At 35.3% G+C, this 16,045-nt stretch overlaps 1 protein-coding gene across 9 annotated transcripts in view; it reads left to right on the top strand.

The window, feature by feature from the left end:
• PPP1R9A (protein phosphatase 1 regulatory subunit 9A) overlaps window positions 1–16,045 on the top strand; it is a 261,326-nt gene that overhangs the window by 1,770 nt on the left and 243,511 nt on the right. For all 9 annotated transcript variants that reach the window (XM_010972537.3, XM_010972521.3, XM_045508665.2 and 6 more), the window contains exon 2: window positions 720–2,331. In XM_010972537.3, coding sequence (XP_010970839.1) covers window positions 940–2,331 — 1,392 coding nt within the window. In that variant the 5' untranslated portion in view covers window positions 720–939. The remainder of the gene's footprint in view (window positions 1–719; window positions 2,332–16,045) is intronic.

The following is a 16,045-nucleotide window of genomic DNA, read 5'->3' as shown; positions in this document are numbered from 1 at the left end:
TCGTCTGTTTACTTTCTGATCGTCACATTCTCATACATTTATTCCCATGATACTCTACATCCCACTCTGGAGTTAATAATATTCACTCTTAGGAGACTTCCAAATATTTGATACGGTTTTGAACTGAGAGTGAAACTTACTGCCATTTAAGAACTTTATTCTGCTTGTTTTGGTCTGAAATTGAAGTAGTGTTGCTTTGGGGATGCGGTAGATGAGAATATTGGACTAGAAAGAGTGAAATAAGCCTCTGTAGGCATGTTTTGAAGTTTGTAAGCATAGGTTCCAAACTTTTAATTGTACTTGTACAGAAAAAATAAGTTCTATCTGATGTGGAGAATCCCAAATGAATTTCATTTTTTCTGGACAGTTTGATGATTTCTTAAAGATCTAGGAACTGCTGGTTTCTTTTAAGATCATTCACAAAACCAACCAAAACTTGGGCTTAAAGTATTGCTTTCAAGCGTACTTAAATGTGTCACTTGTATGTGTGCATGTGTGTGATTTTGGTAAGAGTCTCAAGTTTTCAAGTTTGAAACAATTATTACCAAAGACCAATCAGAGTTATAAGTTTTAAATTCTTGGCTTTGAAATTCCAATTTCAATAAGTAATTTCTTCTGTTTGACCTGTGGCAAAGCCACTTTGAAAAGTGTGTATTAGTTGACTAAACATAAATTCAAATAAGTAAATGAAATCAGAAATTCATTCTTTTCTGTTACAGATGAACCTCTAGTCTTGCTTTGAAAAAGCCATTTTGTGTAACTCTTGACTGAATAATTTCCTAATACACCTGTTGGGAGGATCACTGACACAGTATGCCATTTGAGAGGTACTTTTTCTTGACCACATACTGGTGATTAGAGAAGAGAGGTGTTCTGTTTTTTTGTTTTTGTTTTTTTCCTGATCATTATGAACATTGGCTTTTCACTCCTGAAGTAAAAATGTTGAAAACCGAGTCTTCAGGTGAACGTACCACTCTCAGAAGTGCCTCTCCTCACAGGAACGCATATAGAACTGAGTTCCAGGCACTGAAAAGTACCTTTGACAAACCCAAGTCAGATGGGGAGCAAAAAACAAAAGAAGGTGAGGGCTCCCAGCAGAGCAGGGGGAGGAAATACGGCTCCAATGTCAACAGAATTAAAAATCTATTTATGCAGATGGGTATGGAGCCCAGTGAGAATGCCACAGTCATTGCCAAAACAAGGGGGAAAGGTGGACCTTCATCCCCTCAGAGAAGAATGAAGCCCAAAGAATTTCTGGAAAAAACAGACGGCTCGGTTGTTAAGTTGGAGTCCTCTGTTTCAGAACGAATTAGTAGATTTGACACAATGTACGATGGCCCTTCATATTCTAAGTTCACAGAAACTCGGAAGATGTTTGAGAGAAGCGTGCACGAGTCAGGACAAAACCACCGCTATTCCCCAAAGAGAGAGAAAGCTGGAGGGAGTGAACCTCAGGATGAGTGGGGTGGTTCCAAGTCCAACAGAGGCAGTACTGATTCCTTGGACAGCCTTAGCTCCCGAACAGAGGCTGTCTCCCCAACTGTGAGTCAACTGAGTGCAGTATTTGAGAGCACCGATTCCCCCAGTGCCATCGTTCCTGAGAAGGCTGAAAACGACTACTCAGTGACTGGGCATTATCCCCTGAATTTACCATCTGTTACTGTTACGAATCTTGACACCTTTGGGCACCGTAAGGATTCGAATTCTTGGTCTCCTCCAAGCAAACACAATGATGCTGCAGAGGATGCTCAGAAGAGTCATACAACTCCAGTACCAGAAGTAGCTTCGAAGAGTACCTCTGTGGCTTCCGTGCCTAGTGAAGAGGCACAGCAGAGCAAGGAAGCCGAGGACTCCACATCTAACCAGGAGACTCCTGACAGAATTGACAAAGACACTCCTGAAGAACCCTGTGCTGAAAACAAGGCAGTGCCAGAGCCTGAAATCCCTTCACCACAAAACGAACCTTTAGAAGACGCAGAAGCTAATTTGGTGGGGAGCGAGGCAGTAATGCAACAGAAGAAAGAACTTACAGGTGGTGATTTTACCTCAGCTGATGCTTGTAGATTCAGTTGTGGAAAGGAAGTACCCGGAGATTCAAACAATTTTGAGAGCTCCCATGTTTACATGCACAGTGACTATAATGTATATAGGGTAAGATCCAGGTATAATTCAGACTGGGGAGAGACAGGCACTGAACAGGATGAGCAGGAAGATAGTGATGAAAACAGCTACTATCAACCTGATATGGAATACGCAGAAATCATTGGATTACCAGAAGAAGAAGACATCCCAGCAAATAGGAAAATTAAGTTTAGTAGTGCTCCAATTAAGGTAAGTATGTTTTCTAAGTTTGTTTTCAGAGTTTTTTCTAAGTTTTTAAAGTGTTTGGGCCTAACTGTATGCAGAATAGATTTAACAACTATAAAGAATTCAAGGTTGTTGGTATACATCTGTTGTCAGGTGATTTTAAAAGTTTGGAGTCGGAGAGAGAGAGCCATATATTTACTGATGTGCTTTATAGTTGTATATATAAACCAGTGCTGAGTAATATTTAAGTTGAGGAAGCCTGGGGATTGTGAGATACATTCCAATGGATTGGAGTATGAATAACATGAACACTGAAAACCAGGAGTGTTAGTTCAAAGAGGAATTACTCCTTTAACTAGTTTTACCTAAAATTACCCATAAATAATAAAATTATCTGAATCTAAATACTGTAGGATATGAGGTATAATGTACAAAGGGAGAGTTATGATAACCTTGAAGTAATATTCTTTATTTACTTGCTTAAAAATTTGGGTTATCCCTTACTTAAGTATAAGTGAATTGTAAAGAATGTTGGAACTTCTTTTTTTGTACTGCTTCTTGGTAGTGAATGTTTGATTCATGGAAATACATTAGCGGACTTAAATACTTTAATTGGAAAGCTATGAGTCTAAACAGCTTTGAGTTCAGAATTTGTTTTGTATCTTTAAAATGAAATTGTGTGGAAGGAAGTTAAATTGATTTGCCATTCATGGATTTATTTTTACCCCTTAAAAACTGGATAAATGCCAATTGAATTCAGATGCTCTGTTCTAATGACTTCACTTAGTTAACATTTGGAATAGAGGAATAGCACAAAGTACATCCACAGCGGGTGGTGAAACGTTATTAGCTGGTAATGGCAATGGGGCAGGAGGTGTTTGGTTGAGTATCAGAATCTCCTGGAGTGCTTTTTCACAGTGTGCTTGCGCACAGGCTCTGTCCCAAGATTCTGGCATGCCCTCCTAGGGGAATCTGGAGGGTTGTGATGGCAGAATATGTAGTTTGAAACTCCTTTTGAGGGGCTTCTAGCTTACACAGTGTGTGTATATGATAGATTTGGAATTTGATGTGATATCTTCTTAAATTTTCTCCTTAAAATCTAAAGTGACCGTTTCTTGTTATTGCCATCTTATAAAACTTTCAAATAAGGCTGTAAGATAAATAATTTACAGAGCAAATAGAAATAAGACCTTGCTTTAATCATGAAATCCTTCTTTGAGATAAAGCCATAATCTATGAAATTATTTACAGGTGTTAACAAGCAAACTGTCCTTTCGTTAGGGTAAAGGAAAAGCCCTGGGTCAGAACGGGCCATGTCAAGTTAAACTACGTTTAAAGTAACTACTAGAGACGTGAATCTGGTTTCTAAGTAAGCTAGGTTTCTCTGCTGCTGTTTCCCACCCTCCTTTGTTATTCTCCTCCCTACCCCCTAATAGTAGGCACTCTCTTTAGAGGTGCCTTTCTCTCAGGCCTGTCCAGCGAGTTCCTAAATTTCTAAATTTCACCATTCATGTCCCATTTGCAAGTGCTCCCGTTCGTTCGAGCATCATCTTTTTACCCTTAGGAAGAAAGCAATTAGATTAAATTGTTACACATCTAGCAAGGCAGGAATAACTAAAATGAACTCTTCAAGGAGTTTGTTAAAACCAGTGACTGACTCCCTAATGGGGGATAGCAGCTTATGAAAATTTATCAAGTAGAACACTACTCACTCAACCAAATGGGCCATCAGCCTTGTATTTGGGTTCTGTGCTGCACAAAACATAACTGCACAGTAATAGGTTTAATGGATTTTAAAGGATTTATCTTTGAAATGTGGATGTTCATATGTGAACAAATCAGGTTTTGGGGTATGATATTTTGAAATTCAAGTGACTTTTTTCCTACCATTGCTTATAACAATAAACATTTTGCCTCTTGATTTTCACATAGTAGAGTATTTCATATAGCAAAGAAAAATAGATTATATACATTTAAGTTTAACACATTTCATTAAGAACATGGATCAAACATCAAATTTGTGAAAGATAATGCACTGTATTTTAGTGGGCTGTTAGCGGTACTAGTTGGAGTGAATTAAGTTTGCAAACAGAAGATTCATTCTTAGCCCTTTGTAATGAATAAGACAATTACTCTTTTTTGTTGTTCCCATTGTTTAACTTGTAAGTGGATTCACTTAGAAATTTTGAGAGCTACTTTTCTACTGGTGATGGTGGTAATGATAGTGTTTAGATTATTCTCCAATTAAGATTTTTGTCTCAGAGAGTGGTAATAATTAAGTTCAGTAAGTGTTTATTGAAGGCTTATCATGTGTCTCTTCTCATGCTGTTAGCTGCAGGGGACACAAAAATCTATAAGGTTACCTCTTTCCTGTGTGAGCTTGTCAGTTCTTAAACACATGATATTTAAAACCCATGAAACACAGTGTAAAAACCTGTGCTGAAGTGTCTGATGTCCTACGAGTACTTTACCTATTCTTGGCTGCGCAGAGTGAACAGGATTTGATAGATCATTCGGAAGGGAATACACTCAGCCATTCCTTATATGTGTTTCCTTATTCTTTTTATGAGGATTTATTTATGGAATGAGAAGTTATGATTCCAAACCTAAATCTTTTCCTTTGAAGCTTAAACACGTTCCCTCTTTCAGAAGTAATAGGGAGCATATTCCTTACAGAATTGATCTTTAGACTTTTACTTTTCCTGTTATTCTCATCTTATTCTTCACTAGATTAACTATTCTCAACACTTGTGGTCTGTGTTTTAGATCTTGTTTATGATCTTCATGTGTGTGTTGAAGTCTTCAGTTTCTATTTCAGTTCTTTTATAGATGTTTTAAATAGTTATTTCCCTAAAATGTTAAATATGGACCTAGAAAAACATCAAAATAATAACTGATCTTTCCTGCGCTGCATATTCTTTATATATGATTGTTGGTAACTTTCAGAAATGGTCAGATTGTTTCCTAATAGATTTGGTTAATGTGTTTCATAGTGTCATGGAAAATTAGAATGGAATTAATAATAGAAAATATAAAATCCAACTTCAAGATATGTAATGAGTGCATATTGTGAAGCATGCTAATTTGAGATGGGATTTATGCTTTCAGTCTCAGGAATTTCTCAAAACCAAGGGATCAAATTAAATTTGTCTTAGATAAATCAAAGATAGAAAGGGTGACATTTAAAATTATTTTCTCTATTGAGTCAGAATATTTACTGAGTCCTTACTATGTGTCAGGAACAATGTAAACGTAATAAATACATAAAATGACTGGAGCTGATCAAGTCAGCAGCCCGTGGTGGGTGGGACATGTATAACCCATTAAGGTCACTTTTTAAGTGGTTCTGCTCAACTCTGATCTTGGGTGATCTTTCTGAGATCATCATGGCTACCTTGTTGAGGAAGTCATTACCTTTCTCTGTTTCTGGTACCCTTATGTCCCTTGGATTGGTGTTCTTGAAACACTGCATATCTGAAAAAGGGTATTTTCCTATTTCCCAGCAAGATGAGATTGCAGGGTTAATGTCGAGATACATCATGCTGGAGTGTTTTTTCAAGTTGTGTGGAGCTTTACAGAGCTAGGTTTCAAAGGTGAGCCACCAAGGGCAGCAGTGCTTCTCTAAGCCTTACACGATAGTTGTTGAAAATGGGTCCCTTAGTATTTGCTCCCTCTTTTGGGGCCCTGAGTTGTTGTCTGGGGATACATGAAGCCTTTTATTCAGGATGGCATTCCGAGATCCAAATTTCTGTCTTTGTGCAGCTTTCCCTTTCTAACAGTCCTGCTTCTAAACTTAGATTTGCATATGAATCAGTTGGGGATCTTTTAAAATGCATATTTCTGATTCAGTAGGTGTTTTGTGGGAAATTACCTTGATGTAATGGTTAGCCTCCAAGTACACTGCCAGCTATCCCAGAGGTATGGAATAGACAAGCCCAGCAACCAAATTAAAATGCTTGAATCAAAGGATTTATCAAATCAGCTTAAAACACACAGCCAGAAGCAAGAAGAAAGCCGTGGTGGGGGTGTGGGGTAAGTTAACATACTTAAGGTGCAAACAAGGTTGGAAGGAAGGAGCACACTACCTGAGTCCTGGGTCCGCAATATTCATGTGTCCTGCACCTCTCTCTCTCACACCAGCCTTTCCCATTGATGATGTGATTATGAGGACTAGAGTTGAGATTTTAGCAGGAACTCCACAGACTAATGACGCCTGGGCTAATGATACATAAGTGCCGTGTTGAGGAGAGCAGAGACAAGTATACTTGGTACAGCGGTAGCTTTACCAGTTTGCCTGCCGATCAGCCATGAGTGTTGTTTGCGTTTCTGGGGTAGAGCACCTGTGGGTCCAGAAGAGGATCATACTGGGTGTCCTCAGTGGGTGGCTGATGTGGAGATGACATAGCTGTCAGTCCAGAGATGGCACGATAATGACTTGGGCTTTCTATCCCTTTCTATCTACAAGTAGACTTCTTATTTCATCATATTTTCAATTTTGGAATGTCTTACAGGTTACTCACCTATTTTTTTTAACATATCTTATGAATTTTTGTCTTGGTTTTAAAAGCTCTCATTATCTTTACTTAGTTAAGTCTCTGAGTATTAGCTTATTTATTTACCATCAATGATTGTCACTTCTTAGAGTTTCATCCAATCGATTTATTTCTTGACCTAACAGATTTTGAGGTTCTCAAATAATACAGCAAACTCACAAAACAGTGAGTCTGGGTGAGATTTTGCATTTCTAACAGCTTTCAAATTGGTGCTGATGCTGCTGGGTAGCAGTCCACTATTTGAAATATGATTTTGAAGAATAGTCTGGCTTCTGAAAGGAGCTGGCCACAAAATGTTGGGGAAGCTCATTTAACAAATTTGCTTTACAGATGGGTCTGCTGTAGCTGGTTGTGTGGAATAATATTCTCTGAAGATGAAACAGGTGACAACTTGTAAAGTGCATGAATTGCTCTGTTTCTGGATTCCAAAATGGATTATGATTCCTAAATTCACAAGGAGCTTGTGTCATTAAAAAGTCATATCCTAGACTTTCTGTGTGGTCTACATTTGTAATTATAAAAGGATGAGAGGAGAAAGCTCTTGGTAGTTTCAGGAATTTCATTTCTCTCCTTCTTTTGGAAGCCTAAATTTAAAAACTTCTCGAGAGAATATAAGAATTGTCATCTTACTTAGCTTGTTTTTATTTGGGTAACTTTGATGTCATAGCATTTAAACTGAACTTCCTTTTAAAATTTGATGTTTTATAAATTACAGTTCATAACCAGATAAATATGTCAAATATTTTAATATACTGTGTAAAATCAAATGTGTGTATAGTAATACCTCTATCTTTTTCACCGAACATTGGTCATTTAGTATTTAAAAGGGATTCCTTTCTATAGCAGACCATTACAGATGTTTGCTGGCACTTATTTGTAGTATAAAGATTTAAAATTTCTTGCTTTTTGTACTATCAACAATATTTTTTCATTCCTCTCTAAATTTTCTTACAAAGGATGCTAGTTGTTGGGGGTAATTGACTTTAAAAACAAGAGGCTGAATTTTGGGGAAAATAACTTTCTATTATGTTATCCATCCACTGTTTACTTTGTTAACCCTATCACATACCCATCAGCAGTAATTTGACTTAAATCTCATCTGCATCATGTAATTTTTCCTAACATATTACTTCTTTACCACTCAAAAGAAAAAAACACTTTAGAATTTCTGTAGAAAAATACAATTAGATATAGGATAAATTCTGTATAAATAAAACAAATATTGTTCTGTTAACCTCTGAATATCATTTCTTGGTTTTTGTGCTGCTGGCTAATTTACTTAGTGTTTTTTCTTAATTTTTTATGCTCTTCCTTTTTGGATCTATTTCATTTTTATTCTTTTGCTTCATTATATTCTACAGTTTTCATTTTGAATAGAAAACTTTTCGAGCAATGCTTCATATTTTTTCTTTCTGGTCACTTTAAAAAATTTCCCCTGGTTCTAATCTCTTCATCTTGGTTTGTGACATAGAAATTTAAAGATGAAAAATACTTAAAGGTAATCTAGTGTAATTTCCCACTCACTGCAGTTAGCCCTTCAATAGCATATTGCTGACAGATGATCATTCAGCTTCTGCTTGAATAATTCCACTTATGGGGAGTTTATTATTTTGAAGGCAAAAGGAAAATTAGAAGGAGGGACATGCTGTATGTGTGTGCATGCATGCAGATGTGTGCACGCCTGTGCACTCACGTATTTGCTTATTTACATTTGTTTTTAATTTGGAATTTTTTATTGAGATAAACTTCAGATAATGTAAAATTCACCATCTACAGTGTACAATTCAGTGGTTTGGAGTATATTCACAATGTTCTGCAATGGACACTATTATCTAATTCTAGAGTATTTCCATCACCCTAGAAAGAAATTGCCTGTTAGCAGTCACTCTCAATTCCCCTTCTTCCCACATCCTTTGACAAACACTAATCTACTTTATGTCTCTATGGATTTGCCTCTTCTGGGCATTTCATATAAATGGGATCAGGGCATGCTTTTTAAAAGGAATGTAGAAGACGTAATGAGTGTGGCTTGAGATACGTAAAAATTAAGATACCATGAGGACAGCAGACTACAGGAAGGTCTAGAGAGCAAGGGAAAAACTTTCGGATGGTGACCTGGTCTCAAGATGACATGGCAAGACGTGGGGGTAACAAATGCTGCCCACTCGTGAATGTGATTTCATGGAGAGAAATAAGACAGGAAGCTGAGGCAACAGCAGGATCCAGGAAGGGATGAGGATATTTGTTAACGGAGGAAGAATAGTGTGTGCAGCAAAGAGGATGGTCAGAATCACTTTCTTGCTTGGGAGACTACACTTCATGAAATCTGAAATTGCTGTCGATGAAGCTAAGTGATTACTTGAGCAGGTTGTCTTTAGAGGCACAATAGCGCTGATGCTGATTTTCAACTTGGCATTGGTCTTTTCTAACATGAGGAGACCCTTGTCGTTTTCTTAATGATCTGATGCTTATTTCCATCCTTCTGTTCTTATATCATCATTTTCATTATTTTATGTTTGGAGTTGTTCATGGACAAACTTCGCTCTTTAAAAATTCTCCTTCTCCTTCAATATTTCAGTATAGATTTCATATGCCATACTTGCTGTATCTATACTATAACCATCTATGAGATAAGTGATTCGGGGCAGGCACTTTTAAAATTTATTGCACATTGTCCGCTAAAGCATAGTTTATATTTTACAATTAAATATTATTGACTGGTAATGAAAGTGACACCAAGAGTTAGTTAATATTCTGTAAACTTGGACACATCTGGCTCTTCTTTGGTTTTCTTATTTGTAATTGAGGCTATCTTACTTGTAATTTATCAATAATATTCCTTCTCAGCTTTAACCTGTGATTCTCTGATTATCTCTGAAACATTTGTACAATATCATCATAAATACTTGTGCTATTTATTTCAAAGGGAAAAATTTGAACATTTTTTGTTGAAATATCAAAATGAAGAAATTATATTAAAATGCTCTTGGGAATGTTATTTATGCTGTAGATTATAGTAAAAATTTGAAGATGATTAAAATATTAAATTTAAGGAAGTATATTTTGATAGTGTGGCTTTTCAGATGAAGAGTTTATATTAAATTGCTCTTGAAAATGTTGTTTATGCTATAGATTATAGTAGAAACTTTAAAATGATTAAAATATTAAATACAAGGGAATACATTTTGATAGAGTGGCTTTTTACAGCAACTTGACTTTTGAAAGTATGGCTTGAACTATATATTAAAACATCTTGCTGAGGAACCTAAGAATAAAGAAAGAAATGTTTTGTAATATAGTTGCTGACATATTAATTGCTTCACTCACTTTTGTTCTGGAAATAGCTTCACAGTACAGTTCAGCATGATTGAGATATTGATAATTTTTTGCACATTTCCTAATTTTTTAGCCTAACTTGCTCTCTCTTTCTCATACACCCATCCGTACAAGAAGGACAATGAAATAGGCAGAGTATGAAGATATTTTGAAATTTTATATTTTAGGAGAAGCAAAGTTTTGTTCTCATTTAGTTTATTTCAGAGGGATTTTAAAAAGCATTTGTAAACTATTCATATATTTATGTGTGAAGAAAAGTGGCTTTAAATGAAACGGTTCATTGACATGTTAGTCTCTTTCTCTCCTTATTGAGTCAGATAACAAATGAGTTTTATTCCAGTGAAAGCTAATCTTCCAAATTATTTTCTATGCCGGCTGAAATACATTGGGCTAGGTTGGGACACATAGTGGTTGACAAGGATCAGAAGGACAAAAAGAGTCATGACCACGGAGGCTCCCTGGGGCGTGACCAGGTGAGGGGCTTCCAGAGTAGGTAGTTGTTGGTGTTTCTCCCTTAATACTCCTGGATTGGCACGGCCCTGAGAAACTGCATGGCTGTGTGCCTTGTGTATGTCACCATCCAGTGAGGCGGACCTTCTCCTTCATTCACTTCAGATGTCTCCTCCAAAAATTGCTTCTTCTCTTCTTTCAAAAAAATACGCAGGATAGAGCTTCATGGAGGATATACTCATAATGGAAAATTTGTCTAATCTTGATACGACGATTTTAAATAGAACTCAGGGTCAGAGATGCCTATTCAGGCTTTTGAAGAGTCTTCCTTCCACTGTAAGGGACCTCAATAGAGGAGAGAGAAAAACAGGTTTATTGGTTGATTTTTAAGATCACTTGTGGATCAGTGCTGTATTGATGGGTTCTTTTACTAAGCACTTGTTTTGGATAATATGGATGTGCAAAGTTGTTTCATAAAGGAATATAAAAATATAAATTCACACTTTTCATTATGAATGAACTAATACAAGTTTTTTTAAAAGAACCTATTCCTACAGATAAAACTACTATGTATAAAGTAAATAAGCAATGAGGATATATTGTACAACATAGAGAAATATAACCATTATTTTACAATAAATTTAAATGGAGTACAATCTACAAAAATATTGAATCACTATTTTGTCCATGTGAAACTAATATAATATTGTAAATGAACTATACTTCAATAAAAGTTAAAAGGAAAGAACCTATTCCGCAGAGGAAGTGCAAAATTTATAACAGGGTGTTTGACTATCATCTTGTGCACTAATACATAAAATGTGATTATTTTTAAAAGTTTATTCTGTAGGTAGAATAATAAAATGTAGTAATTTAAGTTGTGCATCAGTTGTAATATATGAATGCCTGAGCACCAGTTTCCTCTTAGAAAATTTAAGATTGAGCACTAAACATTAAAACATCACACAAACAAGTCTTATGAAAAATAAAAATTGGACCAGAAATGAAAATCTTTTATACAATAGAAAAAGCAGAATACAAGAATGATAATAATATAAATCAGATCTTCATTGACTTTTGATACATGTGTGTAACTAAAGTAACATAAAAAGGGAATTAACCTTATGTATAGTTTTTTTGGTCAACATCTAGAATTAGCTATGATTATTTAGAATAGATTCCTAAAATAAAGTAATTGGCTAAGATATTTTAAAGCTCTTGATACATACACACTGAATTAGTATTCAGAAATATGTTATTAGTTTATAATTGGCACTGCATTTGAATGGTTGTCTCACAGTCCCTGTACTAGCATGTATTATTTGTATGCCTTATAGTTTTCAGTTTGTTAGTTCTCTCATAATTTCTATGTATTATGTTGATTTATTGGTATGGTTGAATGTTTTCATGTGTTCAGGCATTTTTTGGATATGAATTCTGAGTGTTTATTGCTTTTTTTGGTCAATGATTGTCAGTAAGGAGTTACTTGTCTTGGTAGAAAATTGCAAGAACTGACATATTCAATAATAGGGAAATGGTTAAATTCATTATGATATATATGTACACCTATAGTGTAATAAGATAAAGCTTTTATAAATCATGTTTTCTAAAATTTTTAAAGATGAGAAATATTTACTATATACTGTAGGGTTAAAAGACTGGTTAAATATATGCATTTTTTTGTCACAAGTTTGGTTTTTAAAGTATGTGTATTTTGCACCTAGAACAAAAATTGAAAGTGCATATAGCAAAATGTTAACCCTGGTAATTACTGGATGCAGAGAATAAAGGTGATGTTTGTCAAAGTTATTTTTATTTTCTAGATTTACTAAATTTTCTACAGTGAGCATATATTACTTTAATTATATGAAAAAAGAAATGAGGGACACATTTGAAACAATTGGCAATGACAACTCTAAAGTTGACAAAAACATTTTTAAAATACTGCTCAGATTCTAATAATTAATTTTTAATGTAGTTTTCTTTGGAGGTCAGTATGGCACAGAAAAATATTTTGGAGTATAAATTTATGGAATACTAAAAAAGGTGTTGTTTTAAGAAAATGGGTGAACTTTTGACAGTTGAATTTGTTAAGTGCATACTTTTTAATCCTTGATAAAATTGATCCTGTATTTGTGGCTGAGCTTGCAGGTATTATGCGGGGGAAGACTTTCTAATGAATTTTAAATTATGATAATAATACTTTAGCATGGGTATTAGATATTTTCCTTGAGTTGCTGTTATGTGTGTGATATCCTAATGTGTTACTTAAAATGTACTTTTAAAAACTGGGCATGTACTCTGGATTTGAAGTGAAAAATATTTTAATGAGTGGTCTTACTAAAAATAATAAATATTTGTTTAAAGAAAGCCTAACAGTTCTCCCATGTGAGATCATGTCTTTCTTTTGGATCTGTTAAATTACTGAACCTCAATAGGCTCTGTCTTTCAGAAGCTGAGAGTATAGATGTCAAGTTTAGTATCTTGCCTATATGTATAATCCTAGGAAAACACTTGCAAGCACTCAGTTAAAAATGGGATTTTTGCATTGTAGGCCTCCACAGCATCCTTTTGAATATGTTTCCTGTTCTAAAACACCAGTAGCTTCCTGTTGTTCTTCTGAACAAAAGTTTTAGCTGAAAAGAGATTCATTTGATGTATGATTAGAGTATATGGTAATGTATAATATTTTTAGTTAGAGTCAAAAGGTCAGTTCCTCTCATGCATTGGATAGTGCTGCATCTATGAAAAGCTTTGGCAGATAATGCTGGAGTATATAAATGATGAAAAAATATTTTTTTGTTGGGTGGCAGAGTTTTCTGAAATTAGAAGTTTAAAGTGTTGCTTTTGGCTTAATTAGATAATTGATAAATCCTACAGTTTTAAGCAATTTTAGCATTTTATAAGCTCTGGTGAAGTCCTTTAAATTCCCTTACTGTATAATATGTTGCTGCATTATCATTTTTCATTAGATATACTTAAACCTTACTACAATATGCCTAGTGCATTCTATTTGTATTTTATTGAATACTGAGTTTATAATAGTACTACATAGGTGATCATACATAATCATAAGGATTATTTAAAGGAAAAAAGGCAACATTATTATGTACCCAACCAAGTTTGAGATGTGACTTGTGTTTTTCCACTGGGGACTGAGATGCTTGTGGAATTTTTATATTGTCGGTTCCTACTCTGAATAATGAGTGCTGTGAGTAATATGTTTAAGGAACTAGAGAGCTCTCAGGAGATTGCTCCATTTGCAGAAGGAGCAATTACAAGTTTTAGTTTGAAGTTACATGGTTTTGGCACTTATTGTTTTGTGAAATTTTTACCCTTAATCTAGAAAGGAATCATTGACTGAGTAGGGTTGATCCCTCTCACTGGGCGGATGGTGGAAATAAGCTGTAAATACTGATATAAAATACTTCTGAAGATGCCTTTTTTCCATGTCTTATATTTAATGTTTAGGTAATATATTAGGGTTCTCCAGAAAAACAGAACCAATAGGATATGTGTGTGTAGATATGGATATCGAGAGAGAGAGAGAGAGAGAGAGAGAAAGATAGATACCAAGATGTGTTTAAGGAATTGGCTCACATGATTATGGATGCTGGCAAGTCAAGATGTGCGGGGTGGGCTGGCAAGCTGGAGACCCAGGGAAGAACGGATGTTGTAGTTTAAGTCCAAAAGCTGTTGAGCTGGAGACCTAGGAAAGGACTCAGGCTGGAGACTGAGTCAAATTCAGAGGCCATCTGCTGGAGAATTTCTCTTGCTCAGGGGAAGTTAGTCCTTTGTTCTGTTCAGGCCTTTGACTGATTGGATGAGGCCCACCCACATTATGGAGGGTAATATGCTTTACTCAAAGTCCACTGATTTAAATGCTAATCTCATTCAAAAAACCCTTGCAGAAACATCCAGAATAACATTTGGCCAAGAATCTGGGCATTGTGGCCCAGCCAAGTTGACAGATAAAATTAACCATTACACTCAGGTTTTCTTATTTGATTGTAACCTCTGAAGCTGTTTCAGGGAAAAAATCCTGTTTTCCTACATATCTTAGTGGAGTTGTTGTTCTGCCCATGTCATTCTCAGAAAACCAGCTGAAGGGGTTCTCCCTCTTGGGGCAGTATGTTTTAGTAATAGTAATAGTAGTAAGAAAAGATCCCATGGTTTGAAATCAGACCTGGGTTCAGATCCTGCTGACATAAGATCTTCTTAAGAAACTTTGTTTAAACTTTGAAGGCAGGGAATTTGTTTTATGATTGTGTCTCCAGGACTGTCACAATGCCTGGCACATAGTAGGCACATGATCAGTGTTATGGTGTCCCTCTTCTGTGCTCCTTTCCCTATTCACTCTCCCCACATCTGAGGGTCTAAATTGGGATGATGGGCTAATATTTGTACGTGTTTAATGATTGTATAATTTATTTATAGGTAAAATCCTTTAAGTTAGCAGTTATAAATGAAAGCTGAGCGATTCCATTACAGATTGTGAACTTTTCTGATTGTGAACTTTTCCCCTGTTCTGGCTTGCTGAAGCTGTTGTGCTCTCTTTCATTTAGGGAATCTCAGTCTATTGCCCAGTAAGATATTGCAGTTTATAAGTAACCAGAAGCAGTCATTAAAGTATGGTTGCATGAGATATGGCTGTGAGGGTTGAAGAGGGGGAGTAATCATTTTGCTATAACTTTATTTCTGCTTTCAGTGATCGCCCAAGCTTGTAATTAGTTGCAAGATAATATAAAAATTGAGTCTCCATATGAAAGTTGTAATGCTACTTACTTAAAAATTGCAGTAATTTGCCTCAACTTTAGTAAGTTGAATATGTGAATGTATTTGTATTCTTACGTGAAAATTATTGAAAATTTAATTAAAGAAGGCAATTGAATTATTTCTTACAATTTAGTCTCTTCCCCACCTTTTATTTCCTGACTTATTTGTTAAAATGTTTCTTTCATTCTTTTTAGTGATTAGAGAGGAGTTACCTTTTTGGATCACTTCTACCCTCACCCCCTTGATACTGATTTTAGAAATGTCCTTGGGTTTAATTCTAGATCTAAATCATAATTTTACAACTATTTTGGTAGTCATTTGTCTCATTCTTTGATCAGGCTCTTGCTAAGTATGACTTGTTTATCCAGAGAGCAGTTTTCTATTTTTCTCAGTACTTTTAAGTAGTTAGTAATAAATTGCTTAGGAACAAATAATCCAGTGTCTTCAAATCATATTTTTTTGTCCTTATGTTGCATGCATGTTTTCTTTATGAATTATATTATGTGGAAGATGTCTGACAGTTGTTATTAGGCTAAAATATGAAATGACTTTGCTTGTTCATGTAAATTTGTTTATGTACAAAATGTATATCATTTTCCCCAGGCAGAAATAGCTTTTTATGG

This window comes from Camelus bactrianus, chromosome 7, assembly GCF_048773025.1.
Source record: "Camelus bactrianus isolate YW-2024 breed Bactrian camel chromosome 7, ASM4877302v1, whole genome shotgun sequence".
NCBI classification, from domain to species: Eukaryota; Metazoa; Chordata; class Mammalia; order Artiodactyla; family Camelidae; genus Camelus; species Camelus bactrianus.
Note: the sequence above shows the minus strand (reverse complement) of the source record. Positions and strands in the feature narration are given on the sequence as shown.